At 32.9% G+C, this 24,421-nt stretch overlaps 3 protein-coding genes across 4 annotated transcripts; all 3 read left to right on the top strand.

Annotated features, from left to right (window-relative positions):
• The first annotated feature begins 975 nt into the window (after positions 1-975).
• Positions 976-2,832, top strand: LOC149742458 (methylthioribulose-1-phosphate dehydratase-like). The gene has a single exon (XM_089894034.1). The coding sequence runs from the start codon at positions 1,392-1,394 to the stop codon at positions 2,106-2,108; it is 717 nt and encodes a 238-aa protein (XP_089750160.1). The 5' UTR covers positions 976-1,391; the 3' UTR covers positions 2,109-2,832.
• Positions 2,833-2,976: 144 nt separating this feature from the next.
• Positions 2,977-15,785, top strand: LOC149742459 (lysosomal cholesterol signaling protein-like). 2 transcript variants are annotated; one of them, XM_089893997.1, is made up of 21 exons: positions 2,977-3,128; positions 3,435-3,659; positions 3,937-4,060; positions 4,503-4,573; positions 5,300-5,444; positions 5,665-5,820; positions 6,052-6,259; positions 7,921-8,076; positions 8,260-8,343; positions 8,597-8,659; positions 8,856-8,965; positions 9,374-9,506; positions 9,911-10,052; positions 10,847-11,004; positions 11,209-11,372; positions 11,810-11,950; positions 12,372-12,493; positions 12,958-13,071; positions 13,390-13,543; positions 14,181-14,381; positions 15,456-15,785. In XM_089893997.1, exons 1-21 carry the CDS (start codon positions 2,996-2,998, stop codon positions 15,487-15,489), a joined length of 2,838 nt encoding a protein of 945 aa, XP_089750123.1. In that variant the 5' UTR covers positions 2,977-2,995; the 3' UTR covers positions 15,490-15,785. The 2 variants fall into 2 exon arrangements, with proteins under 2 accessions (XP_089750123.1, XP_089750125.1); XM_089893999.1 differs by having other exon boundaries at positions 14,181-14,321.
• A 900-nt stretch (positions 15,786-16,685) lies between these two features.
• LOC149742460 (endophilin-B1-like) lies at positions 16,686-24,240 on the top strand. Its single transcript, XM_089894026.1, has 8 exons — positions 16,686-16,901; positions 17,079-17,220; positions 17,771-17,899; positions 19,072-19,298; positions 20,266-20,355; positions 21,044-21,141; positions 21,490-21,679; positions 23,231-24,240. Exons 1-8 carry the CDS (start codon positions 16,815-16,817, stop codon positions 23,336-23,338), a joined length of 1,071 nt encoding a protein of 356 aa, XP_089750152.1. The 5' UTR covers positions 16,686-16,814; the 3' UTR covers positions 23,339-24,240.
• The last annotated feature ends 181 nt before the right edge of the window (positions 24,241-24,421 follow it).

Raw genomic sequence — 24,421 nt, forward strand, 5'->3', positions numbered from 1 at the left:
GCAAACCCACTCACGAAAAAGTGCGAATTAACAGTTATAGGATGGGTTGAGAAGTGGAGGGAACTTTTTCATTCTATTTTTTTGCCCCATTTAGTAGTAAAAAAGAACCTTCGAACAAATATAACATCATCACGACTCCCATAGACGGTTGTTAATTGTTTAAAACAGTATCAGGATAATTGGATATTATGTGCTAACGAAGTCCCGTCTCTCACCCCCCCCCAACCTTTGAACCTTATTCTATATGTATGCAAAACAACTAAATTTTAATAGATAGGTATGAATGTGAATGATGTAAATTGCTTTATTCTCGCGTGGCAGTGGCAAGAAAACGAACATGCACCCATAATGTAGCAGAGCAGTTTTAATCTCACCTGGCACGTGTAGCGATTGAGCGTGTTTCGAGCACAGATATATATTTTAGTTTTCCAAATTTACTTAATGCATAAACATTGAATATTAAACAGTCGTGTTGCGTAACTATTCCATCTGGCGTAACTGTGTTTATGATTGAGCGACACATCTTGCGTTTTTCCAACAAGGCAGGAAACTATCTACCCAGTCCGTCCGTTCGGCGAACAGACGCCACCTTTCAGTGTAAAACTTTCTTTCCTGTTACTGCTTTCGCACATGTGTTTCATGCTATAAAAGCCCTCCTATTTTCTGTGTTGGCAGGGCAGTAGGAGCTCTCTTACACTCTTGCTGTCCTCACGTTTGTCCCTAGCCTGATGCTACTCGTTTGTCCGCTAATAAAATGAGTTGTCGACGTATAGCGTAATGGAGTCGTTACGTTGCGATGGGTGCTAGCGTGAACGGATCTACTGCACCCCCCGCAACGATGCGTTGAGATTGGGCGCGACCGTTGAACACTACATTACCGCACCCCCTACACACGCTATAAAACCACTTTGCCACGAGACAGGCATGATAGTTTATTTATATTAACAAACAACAACTTGTATTATTTAACAGTATGGTTCTCTAAACTGCGAGCTGTAAAAATGGGAAAAAATTTCACAAGTATTCACCCACAAAGTTACCCATGTGCTAACTGGTAAGCTGGCACGAGTTGTTTAAAACAATAAGCCCGCGTTATGGTGTGGAGATGTGAACAATTCTTCTGTGCAATACTGGTAAAATCAAGGAAACAAAATGTTCAGAAGTTGCGGAGAAAACCACTACATTTTCATTTACCACCGCACGTAACGCACAACACCCGTGTAGTTTCTTAAATGGGGGTTCCCCTTTACGTTAATAAAACAACAAGACTGCAGCTATTACGTCAGTTCACCAAACGATTGGCTGGCTGAGGTAAAAACGTGATAAAGGAGTATAAATACCCAGACTTGCCTAATTATTTTGAAAGAAAGGAAAGCCATAGACTTCTAAAAATGAAACGAGCAAAAGTAGTAGAAACGGATGATATTAATAAGAATGGCGAAGATGAAAAACATCCGAACTTCCTCATTCCTAAATTGTGCAGTTGGATGTATGACCTCAAATGGGCAACTGGAACAGGCGGGGGTATGTCGGTTAAACATGGAGATTTTATTTACATGGCTCCTTCAGGGGTGCAAAAAGAAATGATTAAACCCGGTGAAATCTTTAAATGCAATGCTAGTGGTGAAGTTTTGGAGAACCCCGCTAGTCTAAAATTAACTGAATGTGCACCACTGTTTATGAATGCTTATTCAATTCGGAATGCCGGAGCAGTTCTTCACAGCCATAGTAAAGATGCAGTTCTTGCATCACTTATATTCAAAGGGAAAGAGTTCCGTATTTCTCACCAGGAAATGTTGAAAGGAATTAAAAAAGGTTCTTCAAATGAACCTCATAAATACATTGACACACTTATTGTACCAATAGTCGAAAATGTACTGTATGAAAAAGATCTAACGAGAAGAATGAAGAAAGCAATGGAGTTGTATCCAGAATCTAATGCAGTTCTTGTTCGCCGCCATGGTGTATATATATGGGGCAAAAATTGGCAACAAGCTAAAACTCAGGCAGAATGCTACCATTACCTGTTTAAGCTTGCAGTTAAGCTTAAACAGCTGGGCATTGAACCTGACCAAGCTCCTGCTGGGGAAAATGGAATTGCTGATTAGTTAGGAATTGTTTTTAGTTTTAAACAATCATGGATATTCTGTCAAGACAGAAGGTGGTCTTTAAATATAAAAAATAAGATCTATTAAAAACATTCAATATGCAAATGCGGAATTTATTAAAATAAGAAAGTAATTATATTTTGTTTTATCCTCCCACCAATAACTTTAGTTTGTCCTTCCAAAGTAAATAGATATACAACAAGATGAACAAGTAAGAACAGCCATTGTTTGAAAACAATGGTCAATGGACGCCATCTTGTTTCCCACATGAGGCATGAAATGCATGCATAAGCATGGACGACAGACGAATATTTTGCATATTTTAACTGCTTTTTGGACTTTTAATCATTTTTTTTAAATGTTGTATTATAGGATACAGAAAACAATTACGATCCATCAAAATTAAAAATAATTGAATATTTTACAAGCCAACCAAAACTTGAGAATTTGCTTTTTAAACGTAAATATTTAAAATTAATGCAATGCCGGTGCCAAATGCATTAAATGTATATAATTCTGTAACATAAATAACCCAAACATTGCCCAAAAATAAGCAAATATGTCGGTTTACGCATGTAAAGTTCAACGATGTTTGAGCGGGGAAACATGTGGAAAACAAGATAGCGGCCTTGTCCTTACTTGCTGATATCTATGTTCTTTGTGTCCACCATCGGATAATTTGCTTGTATAAAGACTTATTGTGTGTTTATACTTTTTCCAACAGGAAACAGGATATTGTCAACAATCTGTTTAATAGTTACACCAGACATAAAGTAATGTAAAAAAACATAAGGCAACGCTCTTCCTGTTTGCACAAAGTGGCAGTACTGCCCAGGACAAGTCTTCACCTAAGAATACCCCTGAAATTTTAGTGAAACATCTTAAAAATGTCTGCAGCTGGATTTACAAATCTTTTTCCTGCATTGGTCAATTGCTTTGTAATCATTATATTTGGTTACCTCGCTGGTTGGTTCAACGTTGTTACACCAAGTCAAGGGAAAGGAATCAGTAACTTTGTTGGTTAGTAGTTGTTATCATAAACAGGATATGTATGTAACTGTGTGTCAAATCCAACCTTTACGGAAAAATGTTCTATTAACAGTAACCCAAATTCTGCTATAAATTTGTTTATCTGTTTTCAATCTACAACTGACATAGTTTGCCTAGAAACAATAGCATGCATTCTCTGTCTCTGACATGTGGGCTGCATTTGACACACGTACATTATCCAACATGTGTCTTTGACAAATCTTGTCCGCTAATTTCATTTATTTTGATATTATACAGGTAATAATCTTAAAATTTATTTTCTTTAATATTTTACAGCTACTTTTGCACTGCCTGCCACTATTTTCAAAAGTATGGTTGAATTAAACTTTGCAACTGTGAACTGGTCTTTCATGCTGGCGTGTATGTTCGGTAAAGCAACTGTGTTCATACTTGTAATTGTGTTAACTCTTATTATGCTACGAAGAAATGGTGTTGGGCGTTCAGCTTTATATGCAATATTTGCGACACAGAGCAATGACTTTGCCCTTGGTTATCCTATTGGTAAGTGTTAATTCTAGACTCCTTATACTCCTATCTAGGTGATAGAGCGAACTTTGGCCCAAACCAAAGGTCCACTGGAGTGATTTGCCATAGGACGGCCCACGGTCTTATTAAATTAGAACAAAGATTTACAGTTTACTAAATAGTTTGTTCATGTACCTTTTATACCGATTTTGTTATAGTATTTGGCCATAAATATTTACAATTTTTAAGTTTAGCGATTCTTTAAAATGTCATGCTTACCATTTTGAAACAATTATATTGGTATTTTTCACAGTTAAAGTTTTATACGCCAAGACCCATCCAGAATTGCTTCAGTACATTTACTTGGCTGCACCAGTAAGCCTTCTAATACTTAATCCTATTGGATTTATAATGCTGGAAATAGATAAGCAGTGGAGGTAAAGGTCTTTTCTGTGCTGCATGTTGTTATCATTTTTTCCAGCTATAACCACATCTTAATAATTCATATGATCTATAAATATTTGTTTGATATAGTTCAGTTTTATATATAAATTATTGTAATTGACGTTTTGCATTGATTTATTTTAAAACTTTGGGTTTAAGAATATGGTTAGGCTATGCAACTCAAAATCTTAACTTCATAGGGCTATGAAACTGTATATATATATATACTAAATTATGTAGGCTTTATATATATTTATATATATTATATATTAAATTATAAATGATGTGTTATTGTTTTATAACTTTACAAAAAACAAGTTTATATTAGCTTGTAAGTGTGTAGGCCCTGTCGTATGTAACATTATTAATGTTATGTAGTTGATTTTAATACCTTAACATAGAATGTTCATGATAAATAGCTTGTGATATGAACAGGAAGGAAGATAGTGATACTAATGATGGGAATGAGCTCGACAGTTCACCGTGTGATGATTGTCCTTCATCTGGTATGTTCTATGCATAAACACATGGGAGATAATAATATAATGTTAAAATTCTACTAAGGGTTGAGTGTGTTCATTTAAAATGGTTCAAATTCTACTTGGTCCATATACCTTACATGGAGGTGTAGTTTGACTGAAGTTTCTCAATCAGCTCATCAGAAACAATATTTAGTTCTCACTACTGTACAAACAAGGCTATGCACTTATTATTTATATTTATTAATTATAAACTTTAAAAATGGAACAATAAATGTATAGACTGGAAATTACAGAATCTCTTATTGTTACATTATTTGTCTTTAGATTTATCAGATGTATAAAATAAATCATTCATTTACCGACAAATTACAATGTCCAATCCAATGTAAAGCAGATTCATAAATTTTTAATGAAATCTCACATCTACAGGAACAGAAAGAATGTTAAAACCTTAAGGGTGTTAGACATGCAAAATGTTATAAACATATGTTTTGTTTTTTGTACAATAGGAATAGTATAATAACATTGAGACAAATTAGTTATGCCTGTAAAGTAAACTTCGGCTATGCCTAATTATCATGAAAAGGTAAAAGTCTTTAGTAAATTACACTTTACAGTTTTATGTTGCAACTTGCATGTGTCAACTTTTGTTTCAAATCTGCCAAAGTTTTTTTTAATGAATTTTATGTGTATAAGTCAAAAATGACTTTATTAATTTGTGTAAATTTGTTATTGTATCTTAATTGTTAGAGAGTTGCAGCACTGTGAAGTCGGTTGAGGTGGAAACAGCCATCACCGGGTGGAAACTTGCATTTAAAATATTCAAGGGGGTTCTCTTTAACCCAATTGTGCTCATGGTGTTTCTGGGCTTGGCATTTCACTTTATTTGTGGCGGGTAAGCTGGGTGAAAATGTCTTTTCTTTATTAATATTTCAACAGTGCAACCCAAATATAAAAGTAGAAATTTATAGCAAAGCTTCAAAAGGGTTTGTGAAGCACCAAGTAGGCGACTAAACCAAATAAAATAGGGCCAGTGATTGAGAAGCACTGCTTTCAAAAATAAGTTTGTAAAGTTTAAAAATTTATTTTTTTGACAATCATGATTTTTCACGCAGGAAGCTGCCGTATCTGCCCAAACAGATACTCACCACACTAGCTAACTCATTCTCTGCCACTGCTCTGTTTTATCTCGGTCTCTCTATGGTTGGGAAGTTATCGAAACAAAAAGGAGTCAACTTGCTGGTGCCATGTGTGCTAATAGTCGCAAAAATGTAAGCAGTATTATTTTATTTAGTACCTATATTTAATGTTCTGTATCTATGAGTGAGTTTATGCAGTGAAACCCGTTAAGAGATATGGGATTATGACAGCCAAAGTTGGCCTTGTTTATATGATAAATAATACAAATGATCTGAAACATCAATCTACAGCATAGCCGTGTTTATATAAATAATTATTATAAAATAAAAGTTAAATATTTAGATCAATATATATTTTGTCAGTCTTCTGCTTCCGATTTTGATCCGTTTGTTCATGTACCTCTTCTCATCTGTGCTCCCTGTGCATGGTCCTCAAATCACAAACACAACAACAAATACGAGCACATCTTACTTAACAACGCTTTCAAACTTTGGGTTCCTATATGGGACTTTCCCTACGGCCCCATCCGTTATCATTTACGCAACCAAATATGGCATGGAAGTGGACAGGGTAAGAATTGCATGTGTTAAAATTTTTGTTCAGTATAATGGTTTCGTATAACTATGACCGTTATTGCAACCCAAAAAAAGTCGTTTGATTTTCATAGTAGCATTCTGGCACTTAACATAATGTTTTACAAAAAGTCTTTGGCATGATTTTCCCTTTGACTGCGAGACTTTTTTCCCAATTTTTTTTGAAAAATTAAATCGCTCATAATATATATATATTACAAAAAACTAGAGTTACATTTATACCAAAAAACAATGCGTTGTATGGAAGTGCTTAAATGGCAGGATACATTGAGTTATAGACAGGCTAGCAACTTCTCAGTAATTTATCTTTATACCATTATTAACTTTTCCTGCCCAGGAGAACAGGATATACCGTGATTTTATATGATAACTCTTGTGGTGTGTAGTTTATATTAATAAATTGGTTAAGCATTTTTAAAATCCATTAAAATTTTGGATGGTGAATAATAAAATTTATGATTAATAACTTTTTGACAGAGCGACTATAACATGTTTTTACTTTTATATTACTTGTTCTAAATCAAGGGTTCAAAGAACCCTTTGACTCCAAGATTCCTTTTCCTGTTTTTTTTTTGAATTAAATTTTGCAAGCGAAACATGGCAACTAGACTAAAGCTTTATGCATGGATTTTATGCAGTATGAAATTATCTTCAACTTCAAATGTTTAACTTTTTTTCTTTGATTATTGAATATTTTAGAAACAAATAAAGAGATAAAATTATAATGCATTACCAACTTGCTCAGTACATTAAAGCCTTACTTTTGATGTATGATTTATAAAAGTATCTGCACCCTAAAGGAAATATTACAAAAACTTTCCGTATGTCAATTTGAACCACGCACTAATTGCTGTGGGAACAAAATGTATTGAGTTTGGTCAGGTTAGTAACCTGTGCTGTTATTAACAAAATAAAACAACAATAAACATAAATTTAATAACTAAAAACACTAAAAGTCTAATTCATATTTTCTGTGTTTTGAGGATGATCTGCTTTATGTTTATTAAAAGAAGGTGAGATATCAATAGTAAAAGCTATTTCAGGCCATACTTTTGTTGAAATAACCATCAATTACATTCAAAATGATTGCTAATAAAGCCCAGTGGGCTTATTTTTCACACAATCATATATTATAGGCAGCCTCACATAGTTTAACATAGGACCTTAAATTTACAGAATTTAATCATAGATACATATATATAACAATACACCATTATATTTATTTTACGTAAAAATTTTGTGCTGTATTGTGAACACTTTAAATAAGTTAAATTACTGGTAAAATATATTACAGAAAACTAGAGTTACATTTATACCAAAAAACAATGCGTTGTATGGAAGTGCTTAAATGGCAGGATACATTGAGTTATAGACAGGCTAGCAACTTCTCAGTAATTTATCTTTATACCATTATTAACTTTTCCTGCCCAGCAGAACAGGATATACCATGATTTTATATGATAACTCTTGTATAACAGATTTAAAAAACATGTTTTTTTTAAATCAAGGATTAAAGGCTTTCCTACCTACTGCATTATGTAAAATGATCTGCAAAGTTATAAAATTAGTTATATAAAAGATGCAATTAAATAAATGTCACTTATTTATCGTTATTTGCATGCTAAATTGTTCACACAGTTGGCTTCTGGAATGGTGCTTTGTACAACATTGTCAGCACCGATCATGTATGTAAGTGCGTGGACACTCTCAATACCTTCCATGCAATACAACTTCTATAAATCGCAAGTAATTCTCGTTGACAGGGATGTGAGCATTGTGGGAATAATGTGCGCGGTAGGTCAAATAATGCATGTGTTGGACACACTGTTATATTGATACATATTGGAAATATAAGTTGTCATACACGGATATATTTTTATGTTTCTTAGTGACTGACATTTGGCTGTCATTTCTAATAAATATTAAATAAGAAAGTTCACTTTTTTTGTATTCAATTTTAAATCCAATATTTTTCAGCTTTGGTGCATAGCAGTTTTCATGGGCACAAAGAAATTTCGAAGAGTTCCTCATATTATCACCTTATTTCTAACGTGTAGCATGGTAAGAAACTTTGGGTTGATTTACTTAAGCTTTTTAATCTAATTTGCTACATGTGGCCTTCATGGATTTTGTATATATAGCTAAAAAATTCCCCAAAATATTAAGAAACAATGATTTTTTTATACTGCACAAGATTGTGTGTAGCGTGTTTTGTATATATTTTAATAGCTATTTTCTGTTTTAAGTTTTACAATGTGTTGTTAATACAAATTAAAGCATCGTCTTTACATTTTAATCTAAATTTTGATTCCAGTTTTTCATGTGCGTTGTGGCAGTTGTTGCAATGTCCAGTAAAAGTTACAGCAACACTGCAAAGGTGGGTTTGTTCAATAATTGTAAGCATTGGTAACACATTGATATTCATGTATACAATTAGTAATTTATATAAATTTGATTGAATAAAATAAAAATATTATATATATTATTACTGTACAACCATCGACACTGTCAGTTAGGAGTGATGTTTTAAAATTAAGCATTATAATTGGTATTTAAATAATTTTTTATCTTAGTTGATATGTTACGCACTGCTCTTTTTTGGAGTAAAATCTACACGTCTTTTATCGGTGTCTCTCGCTATTTCACTTCTTGTCATAAAGATTTATGGTGAAGCAAAATTATGGTGAGTTTTTACCAAATTAAAGGTTACAAAAATAACTCTACACTAAGGTTATAATCATGGGTCAATTTAGCCCCAAAAGTAAAATCACATTGTGTGCCCTGCCATAGAAATTCACCCACATAAAATAAAATAAAGGTTATAATCATGTTATTATGGTCCTACATATAATATTCTTTACTAGGTATCATTGTGCATAGGTAATATTTGTTACTTTGGTTTTTATACATGTTCACCAACTTTACGATATACTTTTTTATTTCCACTTTTTAACCTGGTTTAAATTAAAATAAAACTGTGCAGAAATCGAAATAATATTTTGCAGAAATCAAAAAATTAAATTTTGCTGGATTTTTTCTTTTATGTTTTAAAAAACAAACTTAAATTAAAAACAAAAACATTTTATTTCAGGCAACTTAGATGGTTCTTTATATTTGTACCAGGCTTACTATCTGCAGGTCTTACATTAGTTGTTATCAGCGTAAGTGATCACAAAGTGATAGACCAGGTTGATAATCCCGTATTTGCCCTTGGCTTTACACAGGTGAGATGCAATACATGATACAACATAATATATGTAGCAAACTTATATTCTTACACATGATACACAAGCAATACTACATTTAAAACAAGAGTGTAACCACTGGTAAAAAGTTTTATTTTTTCTATTGGATTTTACACATGTGGTCCAACGGCATGATTACTAGCTTACTTGAGATTTAACCCCAAATTCACCCATTTTACCAACTGGATTTTTTTCTAAAATTGTTTATCATTACTACCTCATGTGTGCTGCAAACTTTAGGAATTAACAAAACTAATAATAGGTAATAATCTGAAATTTGGAACATTTGTTTTATATGTGATTGTGTTTTGCACACCGATCTAAAGATTAAAGTGTCTGAAACAAAAAGTCAAACTTTATAATAAATTACTTTATTTTTTCAGCAAATTGCTTCCTGTATTGTGATTGGTCTGTGCCTCGCTACTACCATCGTGTGTCTCGTAATCTTGTTCAGATTGCCAAACTTATTCGATTCTCACAAGTCAACACTTTCGAACTCTGACAGCTTCTCATTATCAGAATCAGGTTTTACATATTATTATTAATATTTTGACATTTTTTCTGTGTTTAACAAATTTTATTTTTCATGTTTATGAATTTGTCCATGTTCGAATTAATAAAAATTAATATTACAGGCCTATTAAAAATTACTGTCTGGAAATTGTACATTAGCAGAATAAGATGATTTTATATTATTTGCTTTCTGAAATTGATATTTAATCTGGTGGGTGGAACTTGTAGTTTAGGGTGTTTCTTTGCTTACTCCACCCAGAATAAACACAGTGTGCATTGTCCATGGCACATAATGTAAACAAACCTCAAATAGTAAAGTTCTATAATACTCCTACTAACTTAAGAGTCCTGTTAAACTCTTTAAAAAAATGTCAGGAGTACAGGATAAAGATAAAGGCTAAATATAAGTTTTAGGATATGTTGGTAAGGACATATGGCTTAAGAATTGAATTGACATTCACGTTGTTTGTGGTTTAGTAGGTAAAGTGCTCTTATCATATCTAGAGGATACCAGCCTTGATGCTACCATTGTGGGTGTATGTGTCCTTGGGCAAAACACTTAACGGCAATTGCTCAAACCCAGTGGTCACTAATGCGTTGTACAAATTGTCAGCCATACATAAAAACAATCACCAACAAAATTAAGTGTAAGCATAATGGCTCTAATGACTGTTGTTTCCGAGCCATGCCAGCATAAATATCATAAGTGTCCACTGTTCATTTTTTCATTCATTGCAACTCACTAAGTTATCCTATCATACAGGGATAAATAAGTGATTAATATACATATAAATATATCACACCAGAAACGAATGATCTTCTTCCACAATCACGTAATGAAAGATCATCCATCAGCAACTCATCACTTAGTAGTGATGTTAAATGGTGGGATCTACATAGTGGAGATAACGAAATGGTGAAACATGTCGTTCTGCTTCTCCTGCTTTCTCTTTCTATGTTTATTGTAAGTTTGTGGTATTTATAGTCGATTGGGTGCCTGGAGTCACTTCCACTTTTTGTGTTATAGCAGCCAAAATTAAATTGGCTACAATATTCAATGAAGTTTACTACGTTTGCAAATACAAGTGTAAATGTATTTTTGCAATGCTTCCCAGATTTTGTTAAAATTTCCAAAGTTAAAATTAAGGCTAACCTTATTTTTCACCAGGGTTTGACACTCACAGCTTGGAGAGTGAGTGCCCACAACATGCTTTCTGGGATTTTCTTTGAAGTTTCTTTTCTTGATTCTGTGTTCAACTTTGGCCAACCTTTCTTTATCTTTATTATATTTGGAATCGACACAGAACTTATTGTGGAACCGTTCTTAAAAGCGTGAGTTTTTGGAGAAACCCAACAACTTAAAAACCCAGGGGTCTTTTTTGGCCTGGCCAAATTGTCAGCCATAAATTACAAAAATATGAAAAGAAACAACAAAACAATATTACTTACTAAGTTAATCTTAAAAGTTAAAACAATATTACTAAGAAATACATTTCGCCAATAAATACTATAACATCATCAGTCTCTTATGCAAATACAATCTCTATAAGTTTAACTTTATTCTAATTATCAGTGAAATGTATTTCTCTTTGGAATACTATTAGTTAGGCTTGGTTTTTCTTTGTTGCGTATTTGGAACTCCTAGCAGTTGGTGTGTCATACCTGTAACCTATTCATACATTTTTTAAATAGGATATTCTGTAACATCCTTAAAATCAATTATGAATTTACAAAATCAGTACCAATTTTGACACAAAAATCTTTAACAGTTGGAGAAGTATTTTCTTCCGTGACAACAAAGTAAGTCTTGCTCCTCTCTCCGAAGTTGATAAAGAAATCCTTCAACAATGTTTTGTCTTCACCCGATACCATCTTGAACATTGCAAGCAAGATATTGTGCAACCTCACAGGTAACATAAGAATGAAAAGTATTTAATAAAGGTTCATTTTTTAACAATTCTAATAGTTCTATTTGCTTAGTGGTGCTAAGGAAATGCGGGCCCCATTAAACAAGTGCCTGTCAGGTCCCATCTGTTTTTAATTTTTACCTTTAATAACATTTTATAAGGGGCAAGAAGGAATTGGGATTCTTTAGAGTTTAAAGATTCATTTATTAATGTATGAGTCTAATTATTATACAATTGGTAATGCAGCAACAGGATTTTGTTGTCAAGCATTTTTGGATCTACTGAACAGAAAATTGCAGAGAATTAATCAAATTACCAGAAACGTTTTAATAAGTGAAATTTATTACAAATTCTTTTATGGTTTAATTAAAGCCTTTAACCTTGTGTATCTTGCTGTAAATAATTATTTAAAAAAAAACTACAGAAAAGCATTACAAACATATGAGGACGCTTTCTTTGGAACAGAACTTTGTACTTGGTTAATTGAAGTTGGACTTGCACTCAACAGAAGGGAAGCCATTATATATGGACAGAATCTAATGTTAGGTTAGTTCAGTTTGGGTTCAAACAGAAAGTTTTCTGTCATAAAATATGATGGGTCCTAAATTGGCATCTTTAGGGAAAATTTATTTAATTACAAAGTATTAAAAGCTCCAAATATATATAAGTACCTGCTAAATGAGTTTCCACCTTTAGCTTAGTTCATTGTAGTTTTTTTCGTTTTAAACCAGTTTTCCATGTCATACACCTCATGCCAGTTTATGAGTTATTCATATGTGACTTTTGGTCGATTGTTTTTTTTTTCTGTTTGACTGACAATTTGAATGACTCATTAGGACTAGTAACCACTGAGTTGAAGCAACAATCAAGAGATCTGCTCAAAGATTCACAAAAACACAGTGATAGCAGCGTCGTGCTCAAACCCTTTGGTCATGAGACACAACCTCTTCAGTTTTGCTCCAGCCACAGTGCCAAGTATGTTGTTACACAACTTGTCTTTTGCATCACAGGTCGTGTATTACATCATATATCACACGGTCATTACTTCCAAGACAAGGATTATTTGTATCAGTTTGAAAAGCGACATGACAAGAAACGTAAAAGACCATCAACAAGAGAAACAGGTATATATATATTACTTTTTGGTGGGGTATCATTTTTTGGGGTTGGGGTAACAATTACCCAACTGGTTAACCCTCAAAAAATGTTTTAAATTTTACTATTTCAGTTTTTTATAAGTTTTTTTATTCAATTTAAAATGTACTTTTACTCATTTTCAAAATAACATTTGTTACATTTTATAAAATGCATTTTTACATAAACCAAACTATGTTATAGTATTATAGAAACAAGACCCATATTTCATATTATGTAGATTCAGAACATTTCCCAAAATTTTTACCAATATAACTTATGTAATTTATTTTTATCATAACCCAAAGTTTCAGGTGATCAAGGTTCCAACAGAAACCAGAACAACTGTGAAAGTGGTTCTTGTAGGATTGAACATCATCTTGGGTTTGAGTTTGAAATGTATATGACAGATGCTGATCTTGGAAATTGGTCGCTTGCTACTCCAGCTAAAACAACTCGTGGGTAAGTTGATATACAGAACATGAGGTAAATGTGGGGTAGCTTGTAAGTGGGCACGAATTGTATGAAATGTGCCAGCTCTTTCTAAACTTGTTTGCCCTTGGCCTTAATCTTTTACTGCAACCCTTCTTAGTATAATATACAACTGTGCAGTACTTTGTGTAAAGAAGGTTTACTCTCATTGACCCATGTGATGAATGAATGAATGTAACTTACTTTATCCTCACGTGGCCGGAAAACGACAATCATTATCACACGGGTTTAACACCTCGTGCCAGCTTACGAGTTACCATGTATGTTACTTCGTGGGTAATTATATTTTGGGGAGGATTTTTTCATTTTTTTATGTATGGCTGATAACTTAGACAACCCATTAGTGACCACTGGGTTGGAGAAATTGCCGTTAAGTGTCTTGCCCAAGGGCACATACGCCCACAATGGTAGCAACTTCGAGCCTTGAACCCATAACCTCTGGGTTACAGGCAGGCGCGCTAACCACTATGCCACGACGTCAGACGCTTTACAACTCACGGTATTTGAAAAGCCCTGAAATACGGCACTTCTATTACAACAACTGTCACGGCACCTTTACACAAGGTTTAATAATTTACATTAATTCATTCATTCATATTTCTTGTAGCAACACAGTTAAACACAAACAACGTAGTCGTACACTGGATGATTTAAGTTCCCGTCCACAAGACACAAGTGATGACATGATGCTAAACCTTGCGCATGATACGCTTAACCTACTACAGTATGAACAAGCCAGCACATCAAGGCAAGTTGTCCATGCTGTTGTACAACCAACACCCAAAGATAGTGAAATACTGAATGACTGGTAGGCGGTAGTGACAATGTGCATGACCCACATGAAATTAATTGTAGTGTTATCATTGATTTATTTGGTTGCTAAAAATAAGCTTGCAGTACTGTGTGTTTGTTGTGTATTGACATTCTGTGTATTTTAATTTTAATCTATAGAAGTTATTTTTTTTTTTTCAGTGTGGTTTTATTTGCTAGTTCAGTAACTAAGTTCCCAGTGTTTTATATTGAACAATGTTAAATGTTTTCATCATTTACTGTGTCTGTGTGTCCTGTTCCAATCATATTGTTTCTTCAATTCACATTTTGCTGCTTTTATAACAGTTTATATTTATCCTTTTATAATAACTTGTTTTTCACATTTTTTTTATAGGATAATACTGCCTTTACTTTACCCACAATAACATTTAGTACTGCACACTCTATATATTAATTTGTGTTTATGTTTTTTTGTAAACGTATTGATGTTGTTTTATTGATGAATGTTGTAGAAATGAGCATTAGTAATTCTGCTTGCCACACGAACTGATTAAAAATAGGCACTTCTAATTTGACTGCTTGCTGTGAACGGAATGTATTATTTAATCAGCCCATACTGTTACTCTAAACTAAAGTTGTTTAATTTAGTTTTATTTAACTCACTACAAACCTGAAATATGGAAGATGTCAAAATACTCTCCACAACGCTGTAATAATACTGATTATTGATTTATCCTCAATGTGTTAACTCGTAAGCGGACACCAGGTGTATGAAACAAAACACCTGTGTTTTTCTTGGAGAAAACAACAATCAGTGAGCGCGTGGCACTTTGCAGCCCCTAATTGTGTTGTAACCACATAGCAAGGGCAAGTTACTAAACGGTAATTGCTCAAACTGATTGTAGCTTATGGGTTGTACAAAATAAAAACACACAAAAAACAATTGACCACAAAGTTGAACAAATAGTAGCTCGGGAGTGGGCACGGAGGTGTGAAACAAAACATCACTGGTTTGACGACCGTTTAGCACTCCAGAACGCCCGCCGAATTAAGATTTTAGTTAAACCAACCTATTAAAATCAACTTAAATTTTAACGAAAATTTTTGTCAGTTTTTTCAAGCAGGTGGAAGATTCGAAGTTTTAAGATGTTATAATATCATGGTGCAACTGCTTGATGAGTATCATCAATTGTGTTTCTGGTACCAGTATGTCAAGTCCATAGTGGAACTCCTGATAGTCGGTGGCTGGTGCATTAATGTGCCTTAAAGGAGATTCTTGACTTCAGTATTTGTTGTTTTGTTCCTTAATGTGTTTTCATCGAAAATAATTTATTGTTAAAGTATTTATTATGTTGTATACGTCCAGTAACTTAATTGGTACGTAGCAGTTAAGCCAGTGTTGGTTGCAAAACGTGTACAATAAAACATTTTTACGAGAATACTTTTTCTAGTCTTTTTTATGTTCTTTGTTCGGGTTTATCCGTATTTGTTATTGTATTTAGTTTCTGGGTAGGCCTACTGTTTGTCAGGTTTAACGACCACGTTAACCACAAAATTCAATATTTTTCTAGAATAAACCTAACAAAATTGAAGCAATATACTTTAAATATTATTCCAGCTGTAATCAAAGGTTGCAACGTAAGAAGTTTCCATTTCTATGTATTTTAATAGTGTTACTAGAGTAAAAGCATATACAGAACCATGTAAAAGACGCCGCGGTAAAATGTGTTGCATTAAGTTAAAAAACGGAATTTAAGAAGAACCAGCGCTTTCTCTTTCAACATGTGCTTTCTTGTAGTAACACAGTTAAACTCTTTGGTAGAGACAGACGCGCAAACCACTTTGTTACGGCGATATTAAAACACACAAGGAATTAGATTGATTCGCACACCAGGTGTATTTTTACAAGGTCGAAAATAGACATCAGGGTAAAACAAGACACTTTAAAAATCCGTGTTAATTTTGATTAATAAGTAAATTTATTATTAGGAATACACGTGAACAATACGAAATAATGCTGTACGCATTAAAAATCAAGTTTAAACATTGTTTTCCTTGCCCTACTGCTATCATTTTTAACATCTAAAGTCCGTCCCATCACCAGTTTCTCTCCGTCCCTCCACCAATCCCGCCTGTCCCTCTACTTACTTCGGGAACAAAATAATTCTCCCCCATCCCTTCACCTTTAGTAGTTTCCCTTCTTCTCTCCACTTATTCCCTCCATTCCTCCGTCCCTCCTTAGTGCTGTCCAGCGATATAGCGTTGCAAACACTAAGATAGACGTCATAATCGTTCGAGAGAACGTACAAAAAAGGCAGTCAGTCTCTCGCTCGTCGACGTTTAGTTCCTTTTAATCAACGAAACAAGTTTCCATTCATATGGGTGGGCGACAGCTGATTTTTCACGTACGATACTTGGAGGATTGGTCTACGTTTAATATAGAGATAAAAGCTTCGCATATTAAACAATCATGGAGTTCAGGGTTCCTAAGTTAACTTTGCCAGATATGCGGCAATTTACGTCGGACGCAACCACTATGTTTACACGGGCAAAACAGGTAAATTTATAATTATTAAATTGTATCTTTTATATGATTGATGTGGTTTTTTATACAGTTATGTGATCTTTTTACAAAAAAGTATATATATTCTTCTTATATCCGGAGCTGAATCCGATTTTGTTTTTTTTTAACCTAATTTCTTCTTTGTGTCATTGTTTAACATTTGTCCACTAGTTTACAGAAGAAAAGCTTGGCAATGCAGAGAAGACCGAGTATGACGCTAACTTTGAAAATCTACAAATGAGATACGACAAAACAAAACATTGGACTGAAAAATTAAAATCCCAGACTGAAGCTTCGTTGCAGCCAAACCCAAGTATATGAATGTTTTATTCCAGTGTTGATAGTAAAGTATCTGTTTCCAGTATTTGTTAAAAATCAGTGGGGTGTATGCTTAAAGAGGAAATGGAGCCGAGACTTAACGCTGTTACCATTGTGGTAGCATGTGTCCTTAAGCAATACATTTATTGTCAATTGCCACAACTCAGTAGGTCTTTATGGTTATCTAAATTGTCAGTCATACACGAAAAAATGGAAACAAATAATCATCTACAAAGTTGGTTACTTGTATACGGCAGAAGTGTATGAAACAGAATCCTGTATTATAACGACTGTCATTGCAATGCTGCATGGAAAAGCAATTTCGTATTTTTAGTTTATTGTATGATGTTTTGCACAAAAAAGTAGGCCCTGTATTTTTTAGAAGTATGTATATATATCTTTTTTGTTAGTTGTTTTGTCTTGTCAGATTTTTATGTAGAACCTGTCTGTACAATGTTTTAATGATAAAGTAATGAATTTAAATTAGAAATTAAAATCTTCTATAGGCCTATATATATATATATATAATGTTTTGTTATTATCAGACACACGAATGGAAGATTTTGTTTACTTGAAACTTGACAGGAAGCCACCAGATCGTGTAAATAACACAGAACAACTTGGACTTACCATGATAGAGGCTGGTAATGACTTTGGACCAGGCACAGCTTATGGTAAGAATAAATATTGTTTGGAGTAATATTTGAAATTGCTCATATTTATAAGAGTTGTAAGGAGGCATCACTTTTTACATTTAGTTTTGAAGGTTAGAGTAATAATTTATTTGCATCTAATTTTAAGGTGATCCTACAAAGCCATTGGCCATTACACGTACTTTTGTCAAACATGGTGCTTTATTGATTAATGTGGTAAATACAGTTTAGCCTACTTCAGCAATGCTCATTTGCCTGGATGTCTAACAGCAGGCTAAATTCTTTTATGGCTAAAACAATGCTTAATAAATAATATGATGTCACCCCTATTTTAAGAGTTAGGGTAAATCATCTCAGAAAGATGTTACTCTTATGTAGATAAAGTAGGAATGTGTTGTTTTTAAATGACTCATTAGGTTGATCAAATTAAATGAGGCACATGAATTTATTTGTTTGATGTTTGGTAGTGAAATGAGATTAAAATAAGTCTGGTAAACCTGTATTTGTGTAATATTATTTTTTATTTGTCATGTTTTGATTATTGTTCATTTCAATTTTTGTTTCTTATACCAATTTATAAGTTTAAACTATTTCTCATTACTGTACATGTTTAGCTTTTATAAGAAATAATGTTTTAATGTATTGTATTTTCATTGTGTTGTGTTACTGTATGATGACCAATCTACATAATCGATGGTAGATAGGAAATAGCTGTAACAGCAGCTTGATGCGTTTTCATACCTTTTCAATCAATAGAAAGTAAATTATTAATGCTAAGAAACACTGAATCATCCTTGGTGAGAATCCACATGTCACTCATGACTCATAAATAATATTTAGCCACATCTCTTCATTGCTTTGAGCCATATGGAACACCAAAGGGTATTTGAGGTTTATTTAAGTCTTATGATTTCAATTTGTCAATGCATTTTGAACATGCTGTAGGTTTAGCTAATCTAGAGGTAAAATACTGTCTGTCATCAATACACCATCATGCCAGCATTGGAATATCTCCAATATTATTAATTAGTAAAAATTACAAACAGGAAGGCTAAATTTCTTCAAAGGCATCTGTGTTGTTACTGCCTCCCCTGCCATTAGCAAATGATGGTGTTTGTAGTGCACTCTAATGAATGGTCTACCAATTTACCCTATAGTTGTGTGTTTAACATTAAACTACAATTCCCTTCCAGGTGGTGCGCTGGTGAAATGTGGTGAAGCACAGATGAAACTCGGTCAAGCGCAGCAAACATTTATCCAGACAACTTTACAAAACTTCCTTCAACCTTTGTCCAACTTCCTTGAAGGAGATTGTAAAACGATTCAGAAAGAAAGGAAGACCCTGGAGAAGAAGAGACTTGATTTGGATGCGAGCAAAGCGAAAGTGCGACGAGCCAAGACCTTGGAAGCTCGACAAGTAGTAAGTTGTGTTTTCTTTTTATTGTTTTAAGTCTCGGCATTGGAAGTGTGCGGCCAAAGCTTGGCAAATATTACCGACTTGTTCTGTTTACTCAAGTTCTAATACAAACAGTAGTGTGCTAGAATAAGTTGCAAACATGACTGGCATTAATCATAAATATGATTACTGAATCGTGAAGAAAGGGGCGTGGCATGACCATAAAATAATTCCCCCGCATCACTGACTGACAATATCTTGGCATGTCTGAGGTTTTAACTTTAACATGGCATTCAGGATGTATATATTTGTTGTCAAGTTTGATTGAATTTATTTTTCTAAAGTTTTTTGTAATATGCAAGGACAGGGTATAGGTCTTACCACTTAATCGTTATTTTTTTAAATGTTTCTGTAAATGTGCAATAAATTTTGTATTTGCCAATATTTGAGATTTTAGGTGAATATGGCTTTAGCAATTCTAAAATTTTATTTGTAGACTGTAGTATATACTTTTTATTTAATTTTCTTTTTATTTTAAACATGATCTATTTTTGTTTTTGGGAAAGTGGCCTTGGCCCTTGATAAGGTACTTTATACATGAAGATGACATATTTCTTAAATGGGTGTTAGGTTTCTAATATGACATTGCATCTTTATAGTTATAACTATATATTTGAAAGGCCACAGTTCAATTCGAACCTCAACATGTTTTTGTGGTTTCACTGAAGGCCTAGCGTCGACACAAGTATTAATTTCAGCCTGAAACCCTGTATTGAATAGACGTCTTACGGCCTTAATACTTGGTGTTGATTGGTTTCATTCAATCAAATCATTCTTTTATGTTTTGGAAACTGAAGCCAAGTTAAGAAAGAAATTTGACACTATTATTTTACCAATTTTTGATGCTCAAAAAGCATAACGTTTAACATCACACTTTTATTGATTTGTTATTGTAAACTGAAGGAAATTAAAACACACTTTTGTTCCACAGTCTGAAAGTGAGCTGCGAGTTACACAAACCGATTTTGACCGACAACAGGAAATAACTCGACTTTTGTTGGAAGGTGTTAGCAGCACACAGGTGATTATGAGCATGTTTATCATGCGTGTCTAACTTTATTTCATCATATCCTGCTTGTTCTACATTCCAGCTTATGTGGCAAATTTAGATCACTTGCAAAAATATAAGTTACAAGAATCCAAATATGTGTGATTCTGAATAAAAATTAGTTTAATTCTTATATTTTATTAGATAACTTTTAAAAGTTGATTTATAAAAAACAGTACTCAAACATGTAACTGTATTTCACCTAATTAATTTATACAATTTTTTAATATTTTTAAAAATATATTTATGTATATATATATGTTTTTTTATATATGTTTCCCAAAAATATTTGTTCTGTCTGTACTTCGTACGCAATTAGGTTGTATTTCTTGCTTTTTGTGTTTATTGTGACACAGATAATTTTTCATTAATTGCTGATTTATGCTTTTTATACGACTCTTTTAATTCATGACATAATAATATATTTATATATATATAATATATAGGCCTATATACTTGTTGTTTTTATTAGGCTCAATTGTTAAGTTTAAAAATGTCTTTCTTTTATTAGTATCTAAAATTCAAGTATGATTTTGTTTTGTTATTACTTAAAATTTATAAATTAATTTGTTTTGCGAATCTATCATAAAATTCAAAAGAGATATTTTATCAATCGATTTTCATCACTTTCTGTTCAAAACTAATATCTTCCCAACCACAGGCTCACCATTCCCGCAGTTTAAATGAATTTGTTGATGCTCAAACTGAGTATTATGCAAAGTGCTACCAATGTATGAAGGACCTACAAGCTCAACTAAGGTGATATTTCTCATACATTTGTCATAAACTATTTGTGAAAAGAAATTAAATTCATGAGTTGACCTACTTTTCTGTTACTCTGTGGTTTTTAACCCAAATATCAAATCAGGTTAAAAAAGAAACGTATTTTCAGTTATTTTACTTGTTTTTTTTTTGTTTTTCTTCAGTATGATTTGCATTATTGATAAGATTTTTCAATTAGTTTATTTACTAAAATGGCTTACAAAGAATTTAAAAACATTTGTGATAAGTGCTTTATTTTTTAACTGTAGATTTTCACTATAATTTTGGTGCATGATAAATATATATTTCTTGAAAATTTCTACAAATTGTGTTATATTACCCCAGAACTTGTGAACCTTCACCTTCCCTTGGTTTATATAATCGTTCCAACTCAACCAAGTCAACTGTGCAAGTTGGTAACATAACGGGCGCTCACAATAATGAATATACACCACTGTCGGCCAGCAAGCAAGCACGTGTGTTGTACGATTACGACGCAACTGATTCAACAGAGTTGTCATTGCTTGCGGATGAGGTTAGTGCGATATATATATTTTCAGTTGTTTTTCTTTGCCATTTTATGAACTTTTCAATATTTCTAATGTGTGCGTAATGGAGGGGCAACATAGGAATTAATTTGAGGATATAGCACTGCACAATGGTCAACGAATAATGCTTAAACTAGAGGTTTTCGGTTCAAACCTTGATTCTGCCAACATTCCAAGCAATATGTGTCATGTTGTAAGGCACTTGACTGGTCACTGATGGTGTGTTTAAATTTTAAGCCATACTGTTTAAACAAGAAAAAACATTCATTTGCAGTTACCTCTGTGTGTGTGGTAACTCGTAAACAAGCATGAGGTGTATGAAACAGATAACTGTTGTTGTAACCTTTGAGATTTTTCTGTAATTCGAAAATGAACTACGTTAATTCTTTAAAAGACTTGGAAATTTTAAAGTTTGTGGGAATAACTGTTTTTCCTGTTTTAGGTAATGAGAAATTGCTTTACAATGACTTCCTGTATTTATAACAGGAACCTATGTAGTTCAGCATATATGAGCTTATGTGTAATATGGAAGAGTATTTTAATATTTTGTAAAACATGGTATTGTGCAAATGAAACCACAATCTACAGGCTAACATAGTTTATATGCTGCTTTTCCCAAAAAAGTAAAATTCTTCAAATAAAATGAACAAATAGGGAAAGCATGCACGCATGTTTACCCCAAATTGAAAAATATTTTCCAAAAATATGATAAACTTATCGAACATCTATATTTACAAAGCGGAAATTTTGAAATTATCAAATAGAAATATGAATTGGTATCAACAAAACTAAATTTACCCACCACTGTTTTTACAGTATCTGCTTCTTATTTCATGATCTCATTATCTATTTGTAGATTACTGTCATTTTACACATCACGTTTGTTGGATAAACAGCCAACAGCTGTTACATAACAAATTAACAATTATAACAGTTCTATGTTTGTTCTTAGATTGTAATTCATATTTTATTGACTTTAATTCATTGAGATGTTTAGTTTTATAGAATGAGCCAGGATATGAAGCCAACTTGTATACATTATTTAAAACTAAAATTAAACATGTTTTTGACAAAACACTGCACTGACTGCAGAGTATGTCAGGTTGTCATCAACACATTGTGTGTCCTACTTTAGTCATGTGTCTAAGATATTATACTTTTTATTAGCACATTTGATGGTGATATTTTATCTAAATAGGTTCAAATTTATATCAGCTAGCTAGTATTTAAATCCAAAGTTGTGAAACAAGGAATTTCAATCAAAGTAAAACAACTAAAGTTTTTTGCATTGTGTTAAATTTTGGTTCATAGTGCGTGATAAAGCATAATATAGGTGTTTTATTTCACTACCACACATCACATGACCACACACTCATACATGCAATTTGCTGGTGTTTGATTTTTCATTTTTAAACATAATAGATAGAAAATTGAACACACAACACACCATTAGTGACCAGCCAATCGTCTTGCAACAGAGCACAAATGCCCAGAATGGCAGTAGTAAGAAAATAATAAAACCATATTTTTTATTTTAGATCATCTACGTACATACTGCACCTGGCTTAAGCAAAGATTGGATGATGGGTCAGCGAGGAACAACAAAAGGAAAAGTTCCAGCTTCGTATATTAGTTTGTTGGACTGATTGAAATCAAACCATGTCTGTTGTTAAGAATATAAGCAGCAGGTTATGAAAGCAACATTTGAATAATGTAGATGTTGCATGAGACTATTTGCTGTGGTACAGCATGTATACAATGGACTGCAAAAGAAAATCCTATTTACATGTTAATTTATTTAAATTAAACCGCTGGGTTAAAACTTGAATATGTTGGTGTTTAGTTTAAGGACCAGTTTTTCTGCAGTAAAAGCTGTTTAGATCATAAGTTCAATGCTTTATGACGCTGTGTATAGACATGCCTCTTCATTGTTTTAGGTGAAACTTTGGTAGTTTAAATGCAGGTTCAAAGGTGAAAAGAAATTTTAACATATTGTCTGAATGCGATAGTTCGCTTGAAGTTCGCTTTTTCCTCGTTATTATTACGTAACAATGTCGTCCCAGATGCACTGTGACGTCACTGTTCCATTTTCCCCGTTCTTTAATTCGAACGTCAAATTTCAAACGATCAAACTAAAAAGAAGCTTTTTGCTGATTTTCTTCTTATGTATTATTCATATTACGTTTCAACTCAATACAAAATTGTTTGTTTTATTTATTACTCGTCTGTACATTCTATAATATAAAGATACTGGGTCATAACTAATTTATCGAATTAAATACAGTACAGATCTGGAGTTTATTCCCGATTTAATAATTTAATAAATTTGCTTTTGCGCTTAAAACTACAAAAAAAATTGCTGCTTTTTTTTCTGAAAAATACATTTTTTTCAAATAGACAACACCATGTAAGTTACATGTATCTTTATATATCTCCCATACATTGCCACTTATCGTTGTCCACATAGACAACCAGTCATGACGTAGCTATAGTTAGTAGCCTACACTGCTTTATCATCTGTCGTTTGAATAAAACTTGTGAATTAAAATTGCTTCGTTTTATTTTCAGATAGGTTGAAGGAAAGTACCGTCATTACGAAATATTCGAAATTTCACATTTTTCGTCTAAAAATTTCCCTTTTTATAATGAAAATTTCCCATAAATGCACCGTTTTGAGTAAGTATTCCACTATGATACGGAGTACTTGGTTGTCTTACAAACCTCGCGTT

This window comes from Ciona robusta, chromosome 1, assembly GCF_009617815.1.
Source record: "Ciona robusta chromosome 1, ASM961781v2".
In the NCBI taxonomy this organism is placed as follows: domain Eukaryota; kingdom Metazoa; phylum Chordata; class Ascidiacea; order Phlebobranchia; family Cionidae; genus Ciona; species Ciona robusta.